The following is a 25,400-nucleotide window of genomic DNA, read 5'->3' as shown; positions in this document are numbered from 1 at the left end:
AATCTGGATTTCATATGTACCTTTGGGGGAAACAGGCATATACTCTAGTACCCAATGCACTGTTTGTGATCTCTGAGTCTTGAGGAAAAAGGCTTTTGAGAATTTAGAAAGTTGGGGTTAGAGGGAGGAAAAATTGTTTTGCCAGCAGAGATATACTTTCTGGAACAGGAAGATGATGAGACAACCTGGTGGAACATTTACAAATGGTGCTTCATAAGAGCTGGAAGACCTCACCAGAGGATGAACCTGCCTGTACAAAGATGATAGATCAGTTAAGGCATAATTGTAGCCAACATCTTGTTCTCTATGGAGACTGAGAGAGTTGAGGTTATTCAGAAGACACCTTCTAGCACCTTCCAGTCCCTGAAGCCAGCCTACAAGAGAGCTGCAGAGGGACTTTTTACAAGAGCATGTAGAGACAGCACAAGGGGGAACAGCTTCAAACTGAAGAAGACTAGGTTTGGATTAGGTATGAGGGAAAAAATTTTTACTCTGAAGGTGGTCAGGCACTGGAACATATTGTCCAAAGAAGCTGTGGCTGTCTCAGCACTGGAAGTGTTCAAGACCAGGTTGGATGGGACTTGGAGCAACCTGGTCTAGTGGAAGGTGTCCCAGCCCATGGTAGGGGAGTGGAAATAAGATTTTCTTTAAGGTCCCTTCCAACCCAAACCATTCTATGATTCTGAGTAACTATCCTGTGTATTTTTACCAGTTGCTGCAATTTCTTTAAATTTCTTTATTTTTTATTCTTTCAGAAATCACAGCACCCACCCTTTGGATTAAGCACTTGGTCATCAAAGATTCCAAAATGAACAGCTCCAGTATAAGGAATTCAGGTAACATTTTGTCTAAAAAAAATCATTTTAACTAGTCTGTAGCTCCTCACCATCTGTTCTTGTTTCATTCTTTCTTCATTGTAACTATCAAGCTGCTAGGGGCACTTGCAGCCTAGGCTATAAAGTAATTTCAAATAAGATCATTTTTTGTGCCCAAAGAGCCATAATCAATGTGTGATGAAGGATGTTTGATTCCACAAACCATAACTGGGGATTCTCTTAATTTCTTAATCTTTTAATTCATTTTAGTCATCTATCATCTTTATTCTGTTTGCTGTTCAGTATGGATATATGAACTGATGCATTTGGCTGAAAGATCTGGGCTGTGGTTTTGGTCTAAGCAGTTGCAAAAATACAAAAAGGGACTTCTTTTCTAGTGAATTCAAGATTCTTCTCTGTAGGGGATATTTTTTGATAGAGAAATGAGTGGATTATTTCACAACTATAAGTGGTTTAATTATGTGTGGGCCTAAGAAAATGTTGAGATTGTTTTGTGGGTAGTGGAGTGGATGGGAAAAGATCCAAACCTAAAAAAACAGCAGAGAAGAGATCATGAACATGAGTGGGAAAAGGGGAAGCAGGAAGACATGAAGTCAGGGTGTAAAACTTGAGATTGGAGATGCAGGTGAAATGGTGGAGTCATTGAAATGGGAAGAAACCAGAGAATCTGAAGAGGAAGATGAGAGATCCTTAGTAAGAATGGTTTCTGTCTGATATTTTAACTGAAGTGGGAGAAATAAAGAAATTAAAAGGACTATAAGAGAACAAAATTGCTTTTAGAAGCCATGGGTTTACTTTAAGATTTGAATAGGAGATGCTACTATTACATATAAATGTTATGAAACATATATGCCTAGAATGGCTGTTAGAATAATTCCAGTCACCTAAACAGATAAATTGTGATATCTTGAAGTGCCTCATCATCTAGTATTTCTGGATTAGCTAGAGAGTATTCATGACAGTTCCTTTAACCTTCCTCTGCCACTTCCAAGCTGCAGGGTGCAATCAGTGCTAGTCTGGGGGAAACTCTCTTGCTGCAGAATGAAGAGCTCTTGGCAGGAGGACAACTAGCATTGCCCAGACCACAGTTTTAGCAAGTCTCTAGAGCTTCAGCTCCCAGCTGTTTTTGTAGCAGGGTGGTCTGTGTAGGATCTGCCAGTGGGAGTCATCCAGAAATTTCAGATGATGTGTGACTATCAGCATCCTTCTTTAAGGAGGTCTTTCAGAGGAAAGCAAACACAGCTTCTGTTTTTTGTCAGCTGCTGGAACAACCAGCAACTGACAGTACAATTGAAGTTGAAAGTGGAATATTAAAGTCCTTTGTAAAAGGTCTTACCTATCTTGGAGACCAACTTTCTTCAAATACAGCAAACCTCATAGCTGTAATGGAGTGCTAAGAGGTTGCAAAGGAACTTGGGAGCAGGAGGGTTTGTCTTCCACCCTTTCTTGGCCTTACAGAGCCAAAGTAGGCTGGCTTTCATGTTGTAAAGGCAATCACTTTGATTGTTTAGTCAGGAAGCTGCCTGATGTGAACTGGAATTTTGTCTGCAGAAGTGTTCTTTGTGTGAGTTTACTTTTGTCCCCTTTTTCATTTTGTTTCTGATGTCAATTCTGTTACTCAGACAAAATTATTGTGAGTGCATGTTACAAATGAAAAATAAATGATCTTGTGGAAAATTCAAGAGCTGTGTAAGAGGTGGTTTATACAGCAAGCTAAAAGGAGACGTGGTTCATCTGACTCAGCCTTACTGATTGCTCTGATGCTCACTTGCTGTAGGGTCTTGTTAAAAAACTGGGTTGCCAATTTTTATCCCCAAATTCCCCCATACAGCCATTTCAGTTTCTCACAAATTATTAAGAAATGCTGCTTAGGGCTATGATTTAGTTGTTACAAAGTGTGGGCTACTTCAGCCTTTTTCTTTCAAATAGTGAAGCCTAGTCACCTTGTTTGATATATTTCATTCTTTTCATCCCTTGTAATATATGTTAAAGGCAATGTACAGTAGATGGGATCAAACTGCAGAGATCTGGGGGGATAATTATCATTTAGAATCATGTTTCTTCAAGTGTCTTCGAGTCTGTCTTGGCTATAGATGATGAAACAGCTGTCATGAGATGGGCATGCAAAACTGGGGGGTGTTTTTAATTGCCTTTGGCCCAACTTGAAATGCTAATGCTTTGCACATTTCCATTTTTTAAATTTATTTTTAAAGGTTAAGATAAGTTTTGCTAGCATGAGATTTGGATTCTTCAGTTTGTTGTTGCCTCAGCTGTATTGTCTATCCAAGCTTACACTTACAGTCTTGGGGCAGATATAGCCTTGTATGCTTTTGCAGCAGTTTAATGGGATCACTGAGATTGGAAGTGAGAAAAGAGAAAAGACCCAGGAGGTCATCTAATCTACTGCCTTAGGGCTAGTGAATGTTTATACTGTAAGGAGAGCAGCATTTTCTACTGTACCATAAATGCCTTAGATAATAAAGATTTTATTTCTTCCCAAAGGAAGCTGCTCTGCTCTCTGAATTCAATCTCAGATTTTTTTTTTTCTTTTTGCAATATCCTACCTAACTCTTCTTTTACTTCCTATTCCTTGGAGTTTGTATAGTGAAACACTTAGCTCTGATCTCTCTTCTCCCTGTGGTTATTATATGGCCCTGTCCTTTTCAAAGATACAGCTGCCAGGGGATGTGTGCTGTTCTCTAATCAGCAGACACTGGACATCTTGGAAAGCAAGTACCATTGCTATGTCAGCCATGAGGAGAATTTCAGAATTGCTCTATGGAGGCAAACAGACTCTTTAGTTTGCTGTCATTGTCTCTGGTCAATGTTAGGTGAGCCACCCACCAGGCAGCTGATCATTGCAGAGCTGGTGACATCCCATTTAATCTATGCTGCCTGTATCCTGTAAGAGCTGCATTTGAAATCTGAGTATTCCATCTTCTGTTTAGTGTTGACAAACAGAAGAGGTTCTTCTGAAACTGATCTTTTTTTTTTTTTTTTTTTTTTTTTTTTGGCGCACTTGCATTTTATTTGGCATGTGTAAATCCTAATTAAGCTAGGGATCAGGAAAAGCAGAATGACTCCAGCCTGGTGATTAGAGCACTTGACTGAGAATCTATATGTCTCCAGGCATTTTGCCAGTGAGTTCTTCTATGCTCAGCAAAAGAGCGTTGCTAGGAGGGATTGCTAGTGCTGTCACCCCAGCCCACCTTGAAGAATTAAATGGCACTGTTTTCTCAGTAGGGTGAGATGCAGGTTCAAACCTTCTCAGCTAGAGGCAGGAACTAAAATATGAACATCTGGACTGTTGCACAGCAGAAAAGTTGGTTTTCTACACTTAAAAACTGCATTTTCTGTCTGTCTGAATCCTGCAAGTCACATATTTTTCTTTTTGGGGCAAGTAAAAGGGCTAGATCAACACAATATTGTTGTGGCAAGATGATAAAAATATATTTTGCTGCTTCTCCCCTTTCCCAAACATGCACATCCACACGTGCATGCACATGGATACCTTAAGCTAGCTAAAACCTAGCACTGCTCTCTGTGATGTGTTGTTTTTAACACTGCCAGAGGTGATTCAGGTGGAGTTCTTGCAATGGCTGTTCTCTAATCAGCATGGCTGGCAACTGTCTTTTCATTCTGCTTTTACTGTTTCAGCCTCCTCTCCTCACGCCCAACCTATTTCAGTCTGCAAAGGTGCATGTGATTATTTTTTCTTAAGTTCTTAATCTAGGGAAGTATTTGATAGTGTTTTCCACTTCCAAGAAATCTAATGGCTGCTTGTTTAGAAGCCCCCCCACACTGAGGAATCCAGGGATTTTCCTCACTTCCAGAGTTGGGTTATCTCCAAATTCATTTGTGCTACTTAGTGATTTGGTTCTAGTTAGCAAGAGTTTCCAGCCTGTATCCAGCTTACCGTGACAACCTTTAAGAAAACCACAGAATGATGTAATGAGCCCCTGCATGGAAAAATAAACAGCTCTGGAGAAACCAGCAGTAGCAGCCTCAAGTAAATATTCTTCAGTCACTGGGGTTTTGAAAATGACGTTATTTGAAAGGAAGAATGAGTAATATATTAAGGTTAGCAGCTGAAGACAGGTTTGTGTGTGCTGTGCCCAGCTTAGGAAAAGAAAAAAAAAAAGAAAAAAACTGATAGCTGTTTGTTTCAAAATCTTGCTTGGTGAATGGAGACCAGTTCCATGTGACCTATTGTGTTCAGCTCTGGCACCCAGGCATTGTGCTGGCATCTCATGATGGCATTCCAGTGATAGAGCTTTCTCCTCTCAGGAGCTCTTAGTGGACAGAGTATAACTGAATGAACATTGAAAACAAGAATGGTGGTATTCACCTTTCTTTTTCTTAGTTGAGTCAACTTGAAGTCCAAACTTTAGGGCTTTTCAAAGGGGCAAACAACTTGAAAACTTCACACCTGTATGTATCCCCCCATCCACTTGAAAGGGAGTCACTTAATTCTTGTGTGCAGTTTGTCTCCAGAGATCTGCACAGTGAAGTGGGATGTGATTATATCAAGTGTTATAACCAGGACCTGAGTTCTTTCATTTGTCTGTGTTCCTTAAGGGGTCTTTTTCCCACTTGCAGGAAAAAAAAGACAACAGCCATGGCACCCCCAAAAACATTCCCTCTAGTAGTCCATTAGGAAGTTATACCATTTTCCTGCATGCCTTTCTTATTGATGAGGGGTAGTAATTGCCCCAAGGGTTAATGTACTCATGGCTATGTTGCCTTATCCATATGGAGGCTTTTTGCAATCATGTACATTAAAAAGGAGCCTGCTTGAGAGTATATTGAGAATCAGTGTAGTTCTTCTTGATCAGGTGAGATGAACGTATAATGAGACAGAGCTTGAGAAGGAAACTCTATTTAAGTTTTAGTGGGATATCCCAAAAATAGCCAAGGTTAGACAAGAGTTTAATTCATTATTAGGAAGTGAGGATAAACACAAAGAGCTTGAATGCCTGTTATTTTCCAGAGTGGGGAGACCTTGCACCTATGTGTTGAATGAGAGGGAACCAGTGTTCCAAAACCAGTGTGTCAGAAAGCTTTTGTCTTTTCTACTGTCCTGTATTAGTGTATCCTCCTTGGTCTTCTTTTCCTGCATCTTTGAGCCAGTACCCCCAACACAGTGCTCCTCTAACCTGTCAAAACTATTGGGCTGAAAGTCTGACTTTTGTCCTCTTTGCCACAACTATTTATCTTCAGTCCTTCGTATTAGTACTCCCAGCCCTTCTTTTTGTGAGGATTTGTTTTGAATTAATTTTAATTTAGATTCTGGCTTGATATCAAATAAAGCAATTTCAAGAGATGCTCCTGTTAAGTATGAAATGAAAACTTGCTAATTCCATTACATTTTCACAACAAATATATATGTTCTAATTTGCTTAGTTCCTGCTTCCTTGCAAGCCAAAATGTGATGTTTCTTCCTTACTTGTTATCCCTCCCTTCCCTCTGGCTCCATCTGTGGTGCAGGCAGCCTTTCCTGCCTTGGCTGCTGCTTGGGAGGCCTGTGTCTCTTCTTCCCTTCTGGAAGTTGTGAGAAGGATGATATGTGTGATGCCCAAGGGTGATTCTCCCACAGTCTCCCTGTGACAGGTGTGTGTGGTGAAGAAGGGAGCATGTAGGAGAGAGCAGAAGCTGGGGGAATGGAAGAATCTAGGACCAGGACCCTTCCCAGAGAGCCAGCATACAAAGTCATAAATAACATGCCATTGGGGACCAGTTAATCTGCTCTATGAAAAGGTGCAAAGTATACAAGTGGGGAAAATAACATTGTATAATAATCAGCATGCAACCATAGGTGTTAAACCATATGCAGCTAGGCAAATAAATGAAGCTCCCCCTGAGAGCTGTGCTATAAATCATTCCCAAAGAATTCAGTCACTCCCCCCTCCTTATCCCCCAAAGAAAGAAAACAAATTACTTTAGATGTGGAGTCATAACTACTACTCTGCAGCTGCCAGTTAAGGCAAGTGGACAAGGAGCAGTAGGAGAAGGGGCAAAGATGTAAGAGGCTGGGGTAAAAGGGGAGATAGAAAACAACCCTGCATTTAAATCCACTGGGGATTTGGGGGGGAAGGGAAAGGAAATGAGCTCCAGCACTAGGCATTACCTGGACATGCAGGGGCAAACTGAGAGTGGTCAGTTTTGTGGAATTTATTTTGCTTTTTAGCAGAAGCCCGTTCAGATTGAAGGGGCAGCATTGATTTGCTGAAGTAATTCCTTAGCAGCACAGTGCTCCTTGATGCTTCTACTAGCAGCATTGAGCACAGGCTCATTTGTGGATCTGCACTTCAGGCATCCATTTGAATGTGTGTTGATGCCTGCAGAAAGGCTGCACATACTGACTCACCTTCCTGCCTCTCTTGAAATGCTCCTGTCAAATTCACCACATTTCTGAGGAACTACAATTAAGGAGTTTCAAGGTAATTGTCATTACTAGCTCCTAGATAACCTCTGGAAAAGGCTTAGACCTAGATAGGCTTCTCCTGAAACCAAAAGCCCTGGTGGGGCTTGCAAGTGATTTACAAAGAGACTAGTGAAAGAAAAAAGGTCAGTGTATCCCTGTGATCATCTGCTGCCCACAGAGCTGTCCAAGAAAGCCATGAATATTGCCTAGTACAGCATAAGGCTGTGGAGGAGAAGAGCTGTATTCCAGAGCTTTGGAAAACCCTGCCCCTCCATGGGGGTGTCTGTTGGACATCCATCTCATGACACTGACTAAGTGGGAGCAGTTTCTCTGTTTCATGGCTGATGTCTGAATCCTGTGTTACCTCATTGACCCTCCAAAGCCTGGATATTCTAGGCAGAGACAGCTGAATCTGTAAATATCCAAAAGTGAGTGCTAGCTTCCTGTCAGAGGCAGTTCCCTCTGCTTCTTTGTAAAGTGCAAAATATTACAGGAAAAAGATGTTCTGTCACTACATGAAAAGGCTCATCACACAATAAACCTGTCTCTCTGACCCTTGATGCCTCATCAGTAGTAGCATTTAATATAATGTTGCTGTAGATAGGAAGACCAGTTTGGACCACTTTTTATCTGCCTGTGACAGTTTTCAAAGACTTTCTGTTTGGTGTCCAATAATTGCAGAGTAACAATACTGTAAAAAGAGTGTGCTTGTATACTCTAGCTAGAAGAGGTAGGCAAGTTCTCCAATAATTGCTGTACTAGTTGTTCCAAGGACTATTAAAAACAGGTGTGGAAGTGAAAAAAGTTTCCCAGTAATGCTAAGGATCCAGTGGAAACACCTATTTTTTTTTTTAATTGAACAGAATTCCTCAGTGTGGAAAAAGTGCAGTGAAAAAGGAGTATAGGGAAGATGAATGTGTTCAGAGACAGGTGGCTTGTGTCAAAGCTAGGTATGCCACAAGCTCACAGTGCTTAGAAACTATGTGAAATGGAAAAGAGGAATTAGGGAAGAAAAAACACAGACTGTGTAGCTTTGTCTCAAAATGACAAGGGCAGTGTCTAAGGTTGAAAGATTTTTCTGCTGCTGAGGAACCATCCTGACATCAAGAAGTGAAGAGGCTGCATTTTGATGCCAAACTTTCTCTGCTCAGACTATGGAAGCTGTTGTCATTGTGAAGGTCCTGCACAGGCACAGCTGTCAGAAAGGATATGGAGGCCAGGCGCATTAGAGAGGATCAAACCCAGACCCTAAAATCTGGAAACTTAAACCAGATCAAATACCTTCAAGATTTTAGTCTGTGTTCACAAAGAGGTTGTCTCAGTCATTGAGGATCTGCTGGAGCTTCTCAACCTGTGTGAGGAGAGCAAAAAAGATCTGAAGACATTAATGTGGTTTTATTTCTCCCTGTTTTAAACCAGGGTCATATCCAGTTAATATCAGCTCTGACACATGTAACCTGTTCCTAATGTGGCAACAGAGATCCCATCTTCCATTTAGTGAACAGTTAACCACCAGGCTTTTTTATATCAAACCTAAATCTTATTTCTCCAAGTAAGCTGTCTGCTACGTGAACTACCCAGGGGAAAGAAAAAAAAGTATCTATGACTATCTATTTTTTTTAATAGAACAGCTTTTATGTCTCAGAAGACTGAATGTCATCCCTAGACTAAACAAATTGAATTCTTTTAGCCTTTTCTCATAGATCAAGTTTCGTAGACCTTTGCCTTTCCTCTTGCTCTCTCATGCCCTTTTTCCAAAGATTCCTCCTGTCCCCCAAAGGTCAGTGTCCAGTGCTTGTACACTGGGCTGATTTAAAGGATCACCAGGACTTAGTGCCTGTTCCTTATGTGAAGCCCCTGTCATTACATTCCACAGCTGGATTTACCTGTTTTGATTTTTCTGTTGTTGTTTGCAATGTCATGAAGTTGCAGACTTTTTTTGTGGTCTACCTAAGCTGCTGACCATTTTTTCCAAGTCTTGCTGTCTTGCCAGTAATTTCCTCCCCATGCACTGGATTTCTTCTTGCTGGTTGTTATGGTAAGTTGTGATTAAAACCATTTATCAATGTGACTTTGAATTCTTTCCTGAAGTTCAGTCTGTAAATTGGATGCTCTGTTCCATTGGCCAGAGTGGTCATTTAATTTGATACAATTCTCATGGTAGCTTTGAAAATAGAGAATTCTGAGACCTCTTGTCTTGGAGAGCATCTTTTTCTTAACCTGCTGTGTTAGGTAACTATCTATACTTACCTAACTAATATCCCTACAATTACCAATAGTAATTGTATGTAGCTTGCATTTTCCTCATTTGGTTATGAGAATGACACAACTTAAAATATGCTCTAGTGAACCAGAGTTTTTTCAGAGCTCTAATGCATTGTATATGAACATGAAAATATTTGCAGGTTTTTTCCAGGATGATGTAGCACAGCCATAAAAAAAACATTCTTCTTTTTCTGCCATCCTTCAGCTAGTCTGGCTATACCTCTAGAAGGGCTAGGACAGTATGACTGACTAATTGGGAGATGGGATGGTATAAAGAGTCCAAGGCCTGCCTGAAAGGCAGTTCAGTTAGAATTGCAAGGACAGGTAGCTTTCAGCTGACAGGTTTCATGATGTGCAGGTGTGCCTCTTTATTCCTGTGTGGGCTGGGGACCCTGTGGAGCACACTCTGCTGGGCAGGATGCAATGCCCACAGGTTCTGCAAAATGAGCACAAGTTGTGCATCAGAAAGTCCCTCACTAAATTTGCTCTAATCTGTGAGATGGTGCTTCCTTCAGCCAGCCCTTCTTATTTCAAGCCAGAGGGTAGATATTGAATAGGCTTCTCATAATTTAACACTGGTGGGAATGCAGTCAGCCTTATCTCTTAGAGCAGAAGGAAAATGACAGGGGAAGCATGTGTTCCTGGATAGCTGAAGTTTAATGAGCCACTTGGAATAATGCATTTTTGAAAATTATAACCCACCTGTTAAACCTTTGCATTGTACTTGTTCAGCACTGGAACATGTACTAACATCTGCTTCCTGTGTAGCTTATGCCTTGAGAAATGAAATTGAGTGTGTACCAAGGTAAAGCAAAGACTGCTCAACTGGTACAGTATGGGAACACCTGCAGGGTTTGTTTTTCTTTTTACCTTTGCTTTAGCCAGAAAACTCTGGAGGGACCAGGATCCCAGACTGAACAGGGTGGAGTGGGTATCAGTGCTGATGACTAACAGAGGTGTGGAGAGATTTATGCTATCCCCATGAGCCGTATTTGCTCAGCTGTTATTGTGCTCCCAGTAAACACAGAAGGGGTTGTTTCTCTCCCTCCACCCACAGCCCTGCTCAGGGGACAGGCAATAAGGGCCTATTTACTGCATTGCTTTGCTAGTCCTGCCAGCACTTGTGCATGTGCATGCTTAAGGCTTTTCAAATGCTCTTTCCCCTCCGAGGAGGAAAGGATACAGATTTGGGCTGCTGAGGTAACCTGTGCTGAACTTGCTTTTGTAAGCACTGTGCTGGGATGGGGTACCTGTTCTCCTGGAGTGGACCTGGGTCCTGTTCACATTAGAGCTTCTTTATATAATGTAAGAGCAGCTTTAGCTGATGTACATCCTGTGGTAAAATAACCAGTTCAAAGCTCTTGTTCCCTGCCACAGCATTGTAAAGACACATGAGAAATGGAGTCTCTCTGAATTAAGCTTCCCTGAGAGACAGGCAACCACTTTTCCTGACTGAAAGGAAAACTGAGGCACAAAGACACTTAGACCTCATGTTTGAGTTGGCACAGGAGGTCAGTAGGAACTTGGCACTAGACATCCATGCTGCTCCCCTTTGTTCTGTGCTGCACTAATGCCTCACTTAGAGGAAAGTTGGGAGCTGAACAAAAAAAAATTTGGGGGAGATGTGTTTGGGGGTTTTTTAAAATGTTTTTTTGAAATGAGGTCTCTGTTGCAACACTAACAATGGGGATTGGTCAAGAATTCTTCAGTAAAATACCTTTTCCTCCCCTTGTGATGAATGCTTGTTCATTAAAACTGAAGCTTTTTGTGGGAACTCCATGGGAAAAGTTTTGCTGGTCCAGACAGAATTTCTGGTCAAAGGAAATGAGGGAGAGAGAGAAAGAGAAAGAGAAGGAAATCTGCCCTGCCTGTAGCTCTGGGATTAGGCTGTTCACATGGGCTCTTTGGGACTGGGCAGAAGCATTGAGGGAGGTTGGATCCTCTCTTTTGCCTGATTTGTAAGAAAGAATCCTTAAGGGTGTAGGAATCTCTCCAAAGAGATTGGTTTTGGTGCCACAGTCTCCCTCTTCTTTTAATAAGAAAATACTTGGGTGCAGAAGAGCAAAGCTCAAAAAATAATCTGCTGTGGTTGGATGGCAGATGTTCCCTATGTCCCACCATAACCATCCACAGCATCTTCAGAGCTATGGTGAATGGTGCTTGGTACTTTGGCTCTGGTGGCAATGAGAGTTGTTCTGTGTCAGGAGAGCAGCTGGGGGAGGCTGCCTCTTCCCCAGTGGCTGCACGCAGCCCTGCAAGGTGAGCATGAGAACTGATAAGCACAAACCTTTGGCTGCTTGCTACTAGACACCCTCTCTTCTCAGCTTTGTGGGTAAACACAAACCCATCTCTTTAATAACCATATAGTTTATTAGACAGTCAGACGAGTCCCTTACTTCATCCATCATTTTTATTCTTATTCTGCAGGCACTAAATGTATGTTTGAATGCATATACTTAAGGGAGCAGGAATGAGAGATCTTTTTATGAATCTGACCATGTATTCCTCAGAAGGCCATTACTAGGGGAAAATTGTTGCATAAATAATGTGCAACTGCAGATGTCCAAGCCCTGTTTTCCTGCCATAGCTCATGGCTTCAGAGACACTAAAAATGTTTTAACGAGTGGTAGAAGCAGTCAAGAATAAGAAGGAACAAACAGCACTTTAGAGATCAGCAGTTGAGGTAATATGGATATTTCTGCCAATGACTCTTCCCTTTGTGTGTGTATACATTCCCAATTGTTTTTTTTTCTGTAATTTGGTTTTTTGTCATCTAGATTTGCTGTCTCAAAGGTTTCACTCTCCAGCAGCAGTATGTTGACAAGTGTTGCTTGGTTTCTTTGCTGGTGGTCAAGTTCAAAGCAGAGATGGCAGAAAACAGTAGAATGTGACAGTGCCTTTAAAATAAGCAAATAAATGGGTATAATATTATTAGTTGTTCTAGGAAGACTGTTTGTGTCCCACTGACTTGCTGTCTTAAGTGTTCTTTCTCTAAGAAAAGTTTAGTTTAGGGAAAGAAGGAAAACCTTTCTTTCTGTGCCTGCAACTCCCATTAACAGGGAATAGGCTTTTAAGTACCTTGCATGTATAATAAATATATGCTGGTTTCTAAGATGACAGCTTAATTTCATACCTGGCATTAAACTTTCTAGCTTTGCCATGGGCTTTCACTATTCTCCATTAACCTGGCCTTGGCAACAAAAGCAAAGTTTCCAGTAAGCAGTTTGACTGAACAGGAGAACTTGTGTCCTGGAGCTGGGATAGCATTTGATGGTCCCTTTGTTACCCGTGAGACCATCTCTCAGGGTGACACTGCATGCAGTTCATGCCAAGTCCCAGACTAGGGAAGCTGATGGTATGGATTTCCCAGCTGATTTTTCTGGCTTTTGAATACCCAGCTGTTAATATTAATGTTTATTTTTAAAGGGAATTAGGTGCTGTTAGAGTAGTAGCCTGGAGGAAAGAGTCTCTTTGGGAACTAGTGCTAGTTAATACATTCTGCTTAGTAGGCAGATGTCACTGAAGGAAATTTCCACAAGGCTGTTGTCAATGTGTTTGCTATTCTGATCTCCTGCAGCTCAGGGAAGGCATGGTGGATCTGGAAGGGGTTCAGGGAAGAACTGTGCCATGTGGGACTCTTCAGCATGTAAATGAGATGAAGTAGGAGGAATCTGTAAAGCAGGGAGGAACTTCCACAGCAGCTGCTTCTAGATGTACATTAGAACTGAGTTAAACATGATCTCCCTGATGTTTCAGTTGTACCACTGCCATTGCTAATGCTGGTGTCAAAGGCAGAGTTTGCATCATTACATTTTTCTGATACCAACTGAACAAAGCCTGTAAGATTTGTTTCACTCAGCCTTCAAACAGCCTTCAAACAGAAACAACTACCAACTAGTTATGTATTCTGGTTGTAAATGTGACTGTTCAATTCCCACAAATTGCTGTTAATACGTGCAGAGAATTTTTTCCATTTTTTTATGGCATAGCACAAATGTGTATATATGTAGATATATTCTGTGTAATTTGCATACCTAACTGCAAAAGTATGTAAAATAAGGTACTAATTCAGTAAAGAAATTTATTATTTTTTTCTCTTGATTTCAATAAAAGTGGCATATTTCTTTGTTTTAACATAGAGAGAAAACACACTTTATTTTTTTCAGAGTAATTTTACTGAGAGTTTTGCAAGACTCAAAGGACTTGAGAAATCTTGGTTTGACTTTGTGCACTCTGGAAGCTTTTGGGATTTAGATAGAAAAATTCCTGGAATGTAGTTCTCTTTAGCTGAAGTTTTTCTTCCTTTTGCTTACAATATAATGATGATAGAGAATTTTGCCCCTGCTTTTTTGCTTCCCCCAAGCTGCTTGAGTGATTTGCCTCACCTGATGGCCAAGAGGTGAATTGCTGTCAGCAGACTGTGGGTAAGTGGGGCCCTTGATGTAAGTGGTTTGTTAGGGAGCCAGCAAGCCTCTGGTTCAATGACCTCTCTGTCCATGTACTTCTTGGGAACAGTAATTTTTTTTCCTCTTTTTTTTTCTTTTTGTCAGATGTGAAATCTGTCAGCAAAGTGAAGTCAGCTTAAATATCAGCTGAGGCTTGAGTTCCCTTTCAATTTTTGTTGACTTTATTCCCTCCTGCTCCTTCCCAGTCAAGTTTCTCTCTGCTTGAGTCAGACTTAACAACACTTAAAAGTTTTTATTCTGTGTTTCTATTGTATGGGTTTGTATGTGGCAAAGTTCAGGTGCCCTTCACATTGCCAGCCTTGACAGTGGTCTGAAATGCTGAGGAGAGTGAGACTTTTTGGGGTCTCTGAGGCTCTTTCAGCTGCTACACTTCAATTAAAAACCAGTAAAAATACTTCTGGTACCCAGGCATGTTGTGCCCAGGTGATGCTGTGCAGACCTGCTGGAGTTTCTTGGTATATCTGTTGTTACCAAGCTGTGAATCAGCACCCCTTCTGTTCCCCAAATATGGAACAAAAATTACTCCCTACAGCATAATTTATCCCAAAATAAAGGATATAAGTAATAGTGTATCAACAGGCAGGCAAAATACAAGGAACCTGAGCATGTGTTAGTTGTGTGCTGAGCCAGTCCTGGGAGCAGGATGCTGAGGTTATGCAGTGTCTGCTGGCTGAAGATGGAAACATCTACAAATTTGGGGTGAACCTATGATGTCATTGAAAGCATTTTATGTATTGAGGTGGTTGTTGGCTGTGGCAAGGAATTGCAGGTCTTGTGGCCTATTTATAAAAATAAAATTAAAAGCACAGTAAACTGCAAAGGAGAGGAAGGCTAGGGAAGAAGAGGACAGCTGTTTTTCCTGCTTCTGTTTTTCATCACTCTCCTAAAGATAAAAGTTAGGAGTTAGGCTGTTGTTTTTTGTTACCCTAGACTTAGATCTGCTTTTTTTTCCTCACTGTGATACTTTCAGTAGTTTGCAAAGCTGAGATAATTTTTCTACTTGTCAAAATACTTGAAGAGTTATAATTGAGAATTTCCTGCTGTTGAGCCAAATAAGCCTTGTCACCTTGCAGGTACTGTGTGCTTGCCTTCCCCCTCGGATGGCTGGTCCATGTGAGAGGCAGCAGGCTGGCACTGTCCATGGACCCAACACTCCTTTGTGGGCAGTGCTAGGGCTCTGTGTGCCAGGCTGGCTGCAGAAGCCACCTCTGGGCTTCTTCCTGTTCTTTGGTGCATACTGTTCTCCTTGACAATATCTTTATTAATAGCCTTTCCTGTGTAATAGGTTATTAAGTGACAGGGCCTTAGCTGCCACTCAGTAGAAAGCAGTGCTGGGTGCCCTTTGTTTTCCAGGTGAGGACAACAGTGGAGAGTGCTGGAGAGGTGATGGCAGTGGGGGTCCAGTGGGATACCCTGTTCTGTTCCCTGCTGAGGTGTGTGCAGATGCTGTCTGCACTGGATAAGGCTGTGCTAAAACATAACCTGCTCCTCTTGGGATCATGGTGAGGTGCTATTGAGAGGGAGGAGTGTTTTGCAGTCTGGAGAAAGAGACAGAGGGGCAGGGCAGGGTGTTTGCCTCCTTTGTTTAACTGGAAAATACAAGTCACAGTTTAGGATCTCTCAGCTTGCAAAAACATAATCTGGGAAATGCTTACCTCATGGCTGCATTAATAGTGAATTATTTTTACCTGATAGTTCATTTCTAAAACCCATGTGATCAAGAAGAGTTTTTCCTGCTGTTGCTGGCATCCTGAGTAGACAATATGGTCGGTAGACCATAATCTTGTGTCACAGCTAAATGTAGGAGAAAGCTCTCAACCCAGAATTCCCTCAGTCCCTGAGGATTTAGACATTCTGATGTTTGATGAGAGGGAAACAGACACAAAGCTCCTGATGTGACAGATACCCATATCCTGCTGACCTTGATTTGGTTCTTTTCCCTCCAACCTCCCTTCTGTCTTGCAGAGAAAGTTCACTCCTGCGAGCAGGAGCGGCAGAGCGCCCTGGAGGAGGCGAGGCAGAACCCGCGGGAGGGCATCGTCATCCCCGAGTGTGCTGCTGGAGGGCTCTACAAACCAGTGCAGTGCCACCAGTCCACTGGCTACTGCTGGTGTGTCCTGGTGGACACGGGACGGCCCCTGCCTGGCACTTCCACCCGGTGAGAGCATTGGGCAGGCCTGGGAGAGATGGCATGGAAAAATGCTACTGCAATATGGAGTCAGTTTCTCACCCTAGAGCAGTCAGCCCTGCTCTGCTTTCCCTAGAGCAAGCAATGCTGGATGTGATGCTCCCTGTTGAGTGTTACTATGCAGCTCCCTCTCTGCAGGAGTTGGTGGATATTAACTCCTGTCCATACTTTTCTCTGTGTTAAGTATTCATGCAAAGCAGCCTTTTCTTCTTCTGGCTTGCTTTTGTGAGGTAGGAGGAATGGGGGCTTTGCTTAAGAATATAGATCATGGGCACAAGGAGTGAAAAGACAAGTGTTTGTTTTTTTTGGTTTTTTTTTTTTTTTTTTGAGTTACTCTCTATCTTGAAACTACCTGAGGAATCTTTCTCACTTGGAAACAAATTGTGAGTCTGGCAAGTTGCAAAAACATGCCAGTAAGAGCTGGGACTTAAACTAAGATAATAGTTATTCTGCAAAGCATGGACAGCTTTGAAAAAAATCTCAGCCTATGCCCACAAGAATTGGAAGAGGGCCCTGTGCTGTTTGTGGGCTTCAGCTGATAGCTGGTGCTGGACTTCAGTGTTCTTTCTCTTTCCACTTCTGCTGCTGTTGCTGACTGTCTATAAACAGTCAGATGCTTGAGAGTGGTATTTCTTCTGGAGGTTTATTTGTTTCCCCTGCAGTAAGCAGACAAGGTACAACCCATTACCCTGAGATTAGCTGGTTCTGGATTTGATCCCTGTATGGGCCACTACTTAAGAGTTGGGCTTCATGATCCTTGTTGGTTCCTTCCAGACCAGAATAGTCAGTGGTTAGTGACCATGTGATGATACTAAGCCTATGTTACACAGTTGAGCTTGTCTGTTCTCCTTTTTCAGGTATGAGACCCCAGTGTGTGAAAGTGATGCCAGATCGAAGAGCACAGAGATTGATGATCCCTTCAAGGACAGAGAACTTCCAGGTTAGAAGATCCTGTCTCTGCCTTTTACCTTGTCTCACCTTGGGACTCTTAAGAGGCCAAGAATGTTGTTGAGGAGATAGGGGATTTTCCTCACAGTGCACGCTTTACCACAGGGTTTATTCAGTGGGGGCTTTTTTTAAGATCACCTCCAGCTTCAGCAGTGAACTGGAAAAGGCTGGGTGTGTCCTGAGTGTGTTTATTGCCTGTCTGCCCTTTAAAAACGTTTCTGGGATGAGAATTTTCAGGAGAGAAACCAGGATGCCTGGAGATACCCTGGGGGAAGAATGGGCTCAACACTGAATATTCCTTAAAGCCTGACCAGGACAAGATTCTTTCTGTTTAGTGGGGCTTTTCAACAGCTGCTCCCTGAGTCACAAAAGAGGAACTGCCAATTATCAGTGGACTGTTTTGCTCCCTTACACTGGCTGCATGGACCAGGCAGGACAGAACTCACAGTGTAATAAGGTCCCTTACCTAATGATGGCTCCTCTCTTAGCTGGACTTTATTCCTCATTTTCTGCCTGGGATACCTTTTATTTCCCACTGCTCTTTGTTTTAAATTCTGCCATCTAAACTGGCCTTGAGCACTTCCAGGCTCTGCAGGCAATGTGCTTCTTGGCCTGTGTGAAGAGACCCTGCAGAGGCCCAGGTGGGAAAGACATAAGTTCAGATCCTTGCACACCTACACATACCCTCTTCACAACCTGTCATGACTGGGGCCAAAAGTAAAAAAGGAAGAAGAAAAGAACATGCAGCTTGTACATAGCAAATGGCAAACTGCTAATTCCTGCAGATGGTGAGATGCTGAGAGCCCAGGGAGATGACTTCTAGCAAATATTTTTTAGCCTTTTCATTACCTCAACAAAAAGCTTCTTGAAGTGAGTGGTCTCCTCTGGCTGCAATAGCAGCCTACCCATTACAATGCTGACATTTTCTGGACCATATGCCAAATGAGTGCTGAGAGGTGTGCATGTGTGCAGTGTACATAATACTGAGACAGGCTAGGGACTGTTGGTTAGCTATTGCAGAGGACAGAGCCTGTAATACTGCAAAGGAGGGACTTTAGTCAGGTCCATTTGCAAGCTGCTTTCAGCTGTCAGGGCTGTACTCTGTTTGTGGTACATGTTCTTCTTTGCTTGTTCAAGAAAAGCAGAAAGTGTTGACATTGTTCTGTGTTGCTGTGGGAGGCTGTTTGCTGATATCTGCTGCCCTAATCAGCTGAAAAATTGGTAGTGCATGGTGGTTTGGGGAAAGAGGTGAGGGATGGAGTGGTGGCTTCTCAATCACATCAAGAGAAGACAAATGGATTAGGAGGTGATGGGGTTTGGACAACAGTTTTGACAGTAGTGTATTGAAGTTAAGCACACCTGTTCTTGGTTCCTTGTTCATTAGCTTGTTCCAGGCTAGAACAGTTGTCACAGTGTTCATGGGGTAGTAAATGAAGCTTTAAGCAGCAAGGAAACAGCATAGATTGCCTTTTAAAGGTGAGGAGATGGAGAGTTTCATTTTAACAGGCTGGCACTATTTAGGACAGGAGGCTGTCAGTCTGGTTATGATGGTGGAGAACTAGATGGTCTCAGCACTAAAATGGAAATGGTTACCAGTCTTCAGCCCACATTGTCCTGCTTAAGCCAGCAGTGACTGGGGGTGACTACCACATACCAACTCAGTCTGACGTATTTCCTATGTAGAGCAATCGTGCAAAGAATGAATGATTGTGGCAGGCACTGACAGGCAATGCTTTCTGTGCCTGAAGAGGAGAGTGCAAGCAGCAGACCTTGCCTTGTGCTCTGGGATACTTTAATCTGTCAATTAGGGCCTCAGAACAGCATCATTTGCCTCAGAAGATGATCCAGGAGGTAATGAATTGTTTTGTAAACTTCTCTGCAAGTGTCACCATGGGAACTCCTGTCTGCCCGGCACTTCCAGCGCATCCCTGCGGTTCTGCTGTAGAGAACTGGGTGAGACCATAAAGCTAACCACACAGTCTTCCTGCCAGATATTGTTGATGACCCTGCATGTGCCTGGACAAACGCTGCAGGACAAATTGCCATGCAGAGAAACCCACTGAGGGATTCTTCTGCCTTTCCTTAGGAACTGTGTTGATGGTTGTTGCTCTCTTAACAACAAAGGAGGTTCTGACTGATCCTTGCTGAATTGGGGTAGGAGACTAAGCCTGTGTGTTCTTGCATTAAACCTCCTCTTTTCTTTCTGCAGGCTGCCCAGAAGGGAAGAAAGTTGAATTTATTACCAGCTTACTTGATGCTCTGACTACGGACATGGTACAGGCTATTAACTCAGCAGCACCTACTGGGGGTGGGAGGTGAGTCCAGAAAGCATGGCTGAATGCCACCCAGGTGACTGCAGAGCTCTGGGTGCCCCTGGGCTGGGGGCAGGCAGGAAAGGTGTTGCTCTGACTGATTTGGGTTCCTCTGGGTTTCTGGGAGAGGATCTGAGCTGCTTTGTCCTGTCATCCTAGCTCTGCTTGCCTCCCACCCCTCCTCCCTGGCAGCTGCTCCACCATAAAGGTTAGTATAGCCCATTTGAAGTGTGAAATGAGAGCTCAGTGGGAGGAAGTGGCTTGTTCTTTTGTCCCTTGGTGCATGAAAAGACCTAATAAAATGCAAATGGATTGAAGGAGACAGTGTGGCCTAGTGGCTACCACAGGGAGTGAAGAATGTGAACCAAATTCTTGGCAGGACCAGCGCTGTGGCTTTGCTGTGAGGCTGCAGCCAGCCTGCTATGAGATGAGCTGTTTTTCATGGCCCTCCCCTCTGACCAGCTGTGTGTCCACCCCTTTTGGAGGGAGCAACAGGTCAGGCCTGTTGCAAGAGGTGGGCAGAAGTCTGTGTTCCTGGGGAGCTGGAGCAAAGCTGAGGCTGTGTCTCCCCCTCCTGCTTGATAACAGCAGATCCCTGCAGTGCTGCCTCAGGACAGGCCATTGTGCTGGATTTAAAAAGTGCTGCACTGCCTCAGCCAGGCAGGGCTTCTGAGGTTCTGGATTTGCCTGACTATAAAAGGAGCCAGTGCTGGGGCAGCTTGCAGGGATGGCACAGTGACTGATGTGCTCGTGTTCCTAGGGGTCTGGAGATGGAAGTGCCTCTGCACATACGTTACTTCTATATTCCTCCAATGTGCTGGCAGTAATGCTGATCCCCTGCTTTCCTCTTTCATAATGGAGAAGGAATCCATGCCATCTTTTAACTATTCAAGACTATTCAAGGTCCTGGGTGGCATGGCTGTGTCCCTTGGCTTCAGCATGGACTGCTTGTGAATTCATATGGTTTTAACTTCACATTTAGACCTTACAAATCAGGCCAGTGCCTTGTGTGTGTGCCTGCATGCTGAATATTCTGTAACCCTTTGAATTAGTGCTATATGCCTAGTATGTCTGTATTCATATAAACAGGATGAAAAATGCCCCAAGGAGGGGAAATACATAGTTCTCTCCCAGACTTCAGCATTCCAATGTCAATTCTGTCTAATTTGCATGGTTCAAATGCAGTGGGTAGGGGTGGTGGGAAGCCCTGGAGAGTATTTGATATTTATTTGGCATCTTTGGCACTGGGACTGAAACACAGCCAATGTAATCATCACTCTTAAAATAAAGCTTAATATAAACCAATGTTGTAGAGACCAGAGATGTATGCCCCCACTGCACTTCTATAAACCAGCAGGCTTGCTTCCTAATGTTCCCCAAGCTTTGTGATTTCTCAGCTTTCAATAGAGGCCTTTCTGGTGGAATTTTTCACTGCCCAGCTCTTCACACAGTCGTCACATTGATTTATTTTCCACTCCAATGTCAGCAGCCCAGTTGTGAGGGGAAAATGAAATCTTTTAGCAGGCTGTCCTTGGTAAGGCAAAAGACTGCTACCACCCAAATATTCTGCCTGCCCACAGCCATGATTAAATTCAGATAACTTCTCTGGTTTAATTTTCTCTGTGCCTCAGCTAGACCAAGCATGTACCCCAAAGAATATGTGTCAAGCTTTTCCAACCCAACTGGCAATGATGAGACCATTTTTATTTTTTTTAAATAATTTCTTGGAATTTTTCATATTTATATAAAAATTTTACCAGTACCTATTTCATTTGAGTTTGTGGAGTTGGGAAGCTGTCTCTGTGCAGTGAGTCCTGCTTTCCAAGAGTCCCAAGGAGAGGACCATCCTGAATTCTTTCCTCAGGAGTTCTGAGGTGTGAACAGGTGAATTCTTTGCTGGGTAGAAAATGGCTGGACCCAGAGAGTGGCTGGTGGCAAGTCCCAAATGGTGTTCCCCAGGGCTCAGTATTGGTGCCCAGCACTGGTGAGACCGCACCTTGAACCCTGTGTTGTGTCCTGGGCCCATCAGTGCAAGAGAGACATTGAGGGGCTGGAGTGGGTCCAGAGAGGGGCAGTGGAGCTGGTGAATGTCTGGAGAGTTAGTCTGATGACAAACAGCTGAGGGAGCTGGGGGTGTTTAGCCTGGAAAAAAGGAAGCTCAGGGAGGACCTTATTTATCCCTACAACCACCTGAAAGGAGGCTGTAGCACGTGGGGGTTGGTCTCTTCTCCCAGGTAACAAGTCACAGAATGAAAGGAAATGCTCTCAAATTGTGTCAAAGGAGATTTAGGTTAGATATCAGGGAAAACTTTTTCCCAGAAATGGCTGTCAAGCACTGGAACGTGCTGGGAAGTGGTAGAATCACCATCCATGGAAGAGTTCAGAAAATGTACAGGTGTGGAACTGGAAGACATGGCTTAGTGGTGAACATGGTGATGATGCTGGCTTGACAGGTGGGCTTGATGACCTTGGAGGTCTTCTAACTCTATTGGAAGGTCTCTTCCAATTATGTGTATATCTGAAATTGCCTAGGTGACCTAACATTGACTTTTACTGTCAATGAAACCTCTTTTCCAAGATGAAGGGATATTTTACCTATTGGGTTAGTTATATGTTTAATTAATTTTCAGCCTTGACAACTAACAAAATAACTGTATTTATGACAGTGCTTATCCTGTATTACCCTGGCCCAGATTTACTGAGAAGTTCTTGTTGTAAAGAAAAGCTAGAGATCTGGCTACCTGGTATTTCCTAATATCAGTTATGTCAATCTTAATGTCAGTTTTCTTATTTGTGCAACGTCACTTCTGTGGGCTCTTCTTCATCTTGATGCCATCATGATGGCAGAACAGGTTCTGTATTCAAACACACACTGTAGCCTTCCTCTTTTTGCATCTTTAAGTGTTCAGCATTTCATGCTACTGGGCCTTTTTCAAATTTTGAGCAAATGCATCCCATTATCCAAGCTAAATTTTTAACATATCCCCAGCAAAGCTGCAGGAGGCAGACCAGGCAAACAGCCAGCTGCACCCCCATGTCAACTGTATATTGTTCTGTAGATTTTAACCAAACAGAGGAGCCACACATATGAAGTTTTCCCATTTCTCTGTGGCAGCAAAAAGATGATACAGGCATACAGTATGCAGCTTTAGTATCAATATTAAAATAAAGGACCAAAGGCAGAGAAGAGCCTTTCCAAAGTGTCAAGGACTAAAAAAGCTTAACAGTGAGAGTCTGAAGGAGCTCAGACTTCCTTAGGGTATTGAAAGGGAAAAAAAAAGTTGGAAGTTGGTTTTGTAAAATCAGAGTATCTCTATAGGGACAAAGGATCTGTGGGCTCTTAAGTCTAGCAGGGAAGAACATGATAAACTGAATATAAACAAAATTTGATCAAAAAATGATCAAAATTTTTTTTAAGCGAGGGCAGTTCTAAGCCAGAGAGAAGTCATGAGGGACATGACAGATTCCCTTTCTCTAAGGCTTTCATCTTAAACCTGATGTGCTTCAGAAAGACTTGCTTTAGTCAAACCTGAGTTGTGGTCCCAAGAATAATTTGATTCACATTCTGTGGGTATGATACACAGGAAATTAGATTAGATTACCCTGCTGCCTTCAGTCTGAATCTGGATATGTGAGTGAAAACTTCTGTGTTTGCTGAGTGTCTCTGCCATTAATATCCATGTTAGCTTGTTTGGATTTTTTTTTTGAGAGTTGGGGGGGAAGGAGGAAGCAGGGTGATGAGGGAGAAGCATGGGGAGAAATAAGAGATTGGCATTTGAAATACTACATAGAGCTGTGCTAAGTTGCCCCCAAAAACAATCTAGTAGCAGCAAAGCGAGGCTGTTGCTTGGATTTTTGCAGGTCATGTAAGCAAAACTTGATAAGACTTTTCTTTCTTTTCCTTTTTTTTCTTTTTTTTTTTTTTAACTGGGCATGCTTAAAACAACCTTGTAATCCTTTATAGGTCTTGTCTTGTTTAAGGAAGTTCAAAGCTATGGACTTTAATTGAGTTACTCTTGCTTTACAATAATGTAAATGAGATGAGAACTTCCCTTCCTCATGACCCTGGTTTATATTACAGCATAATAGCCAAATAGTCTTCATTTAGAGTTTTGAAGCAGAAAATCTCTGGTAAAATTCATTCTTAATTTTAAGTTTATATAACTCCAAGGCACATTTTGTTACTGTATGTCTTCAAAGTAATTAAGGGAGCACTTGTAGGGAATTGGTTTATTAGCCAGTAGTTGGTATCCTTACTGAAAAAAAAAAAAAAAAAGTCAACTGTTGAAATTGTTCACAAGTGAGTATTATATACCAAGAGCAGCACTTAAAAATTTAGACTTAGCTTTAGTATATTTTAGTCTCTTTTCTAATTCTGATATAGTTATATTACACAGAGCCTGAACTAAACTAGATCAAAGGGAATCCCAGCTTGGGCTTCCCTTATCTAAGAAATTCTCTTTGGTCCCTGCCAATTCAGAAATGAGTTTTAGTTCCCAAAATGAGTGCATTATGGCTTGCTACATTATCAGCAAAAATATTACTGCCCTGTGGAATTCAAGGTAAACAGGCAGCTTACAACAGCCTCCCTTATCATGTAACACAGCAGCTATCAGTCCCTTAATTCAAAGTTACCAATTATTCCCCTTGTAATAGCCCTAAAAAGTACTCCAGAAAATGGCCCTGAGGTTTCTTTTCATGCTCTGGTTGAGCAGTTTGAAGCAGGCAAGCACAGCTCAGCATATCTCCAGGGTGTTCTGAAGCCAATCCATATTTTAATAAAGATTGACACTTTTAAACAGTGCAGGGAAGTTGATGCTCAAGTCTTACTGCATTTCAATTGAAGTTGGATACCAGCTTCTCTTTGTCCTCTTAAATTCTAGCCTAATTAAAGATACAGGAGAGTTCATGTAAGAGGAAGGTCTTTGAACAGTCTATGAGGAGTGAAAGGAGGTGATTTTTTTAACCTTCTAAATTATTTATCCTATAATCTTTAGAAAAATTATGTTTGGAATAATGTTTCATATACTCTTAGCCTGAAGAGAGAAAGAAACTGGCCTGTAATAGGGGAGATAAGTTTTAAGTGTAGAGGAATTATACATTTCCCATAATTATTTTGGACTGTGTAGTACCCTTTTGTTTAGTCTGAACACAGCTTAGTTTTTTGTTGGCTTCTTGATTCCTTGACTACAGGAAAAGAGAAATAATAAAACAAATACAGGATCCTTTTGCAATTCCATTATAATAATCCTCTCTGATTCAAACCATGTTCCACTGTTACAGACTTTAACTTTAGGCAGCTGCAAAGAACAACAAAATGGGAGTAAGTGGAAGCAGAGCAAGAACAATTTTGAATTTTGCCTCAGTTTGTTAAACTCCTTGCTTGCCACTGTTTAGTGTTGGCACTTTGGTGGACATCATCAATGCTGTCACAGCTGTTGACTGGAGGGGTCAGTCACTCTCCAGCTGTTCTTCCTTCAGCAACAGCACCAAGCAAGATGTGTATATAAATCCTTGCAAAATATTTACAAGTCATAGAAACTTACAGCTTTAACTCCTTTAGGCATTCTGACCACAAACATACCTTGTGTGTGTGTTGGGAATGAAAGCTGGACTAATTTATTTTTTTACTCTGTAGCATTTGCTACCAGCTTCTTGTCCATCAGGGTCCTTTCATCCTGGAACAGGTCCCTCTGGTTTATAGGCTCTGCAGTCCAGCTAGATGATGAGCTGATCTTACTGTCCTTCTGCCTCAGCTGCAGATGTTGCTACATAAAATTCGTAGTACAAAAGAATAGATTGTCTAAGTCTTCAAACAGGTACCTGATGGGTACTTCAGAGATTGCAGCCTTGCTTTCTGTCCAAGCAGTAGTAGGATTTCTTGACACTGCAACAGTGTTGTGGATCCATGCAGCCTGTGCAGTGGGGCTGCAAGTGTTCAGGGAGCAAAGGACCAGCTTT

At 42.4% G+C, this 25,400-nt stretch overlaps 1 protein-coding gene across 4 annotated transcripts in view; it reads left to right on the top strand.

Moving 5' to 3' along the window:
- Positions 1-25,400, top strand: part of SMOC1 (SPARC related modular calcium binding 1) — a 126,612-nt gene that overhangs the window by 85,666 nt on the left and 15,546 nt on the right. For all 4 annotated transcript variants that reach the window (XM_056493698.1, XM_056493697.1, XM_056493696.1 and 1 more), the window contains exons 7-10: positions 756-836; positions 15,957-16,149; positions 17,037-17,119; positions 19,337-19,442. In XM_056493698.1, coding sequence (XP_056349673.1) covers positions 756-836; positions 15,957-16,149; positions 17,037-17,119; positions 19,337-19,442 — 463 coding nt within the window. The remainder of the gene's footprint in view (positions 1-755; positions 837-15,956; positions 16,150-17,036; positions 17,120-19,336; positions 19,443-25,400) is intronic.

This window comes from Oenanthe melanoleuca, chromosome 5 (genome assembly GCF_029582105.1).
Source record: "Oenanthe melanoleuca isolate GR-GAL-2019-014 chromosome 5, OMel1.0, whole genome shotgun sequence".
In the NCBI taxonomy this organism is placed as follows: domain Eukaryota; kingdom Metazoa; phylum Chordata; class Aves; order Passeriformes; family Muscicapidae; genus Oenanthe; species Oenanthe melanoleuca.
This window is presented reverse-complemented; position numbering and strand designations above follow the sequence as displayed.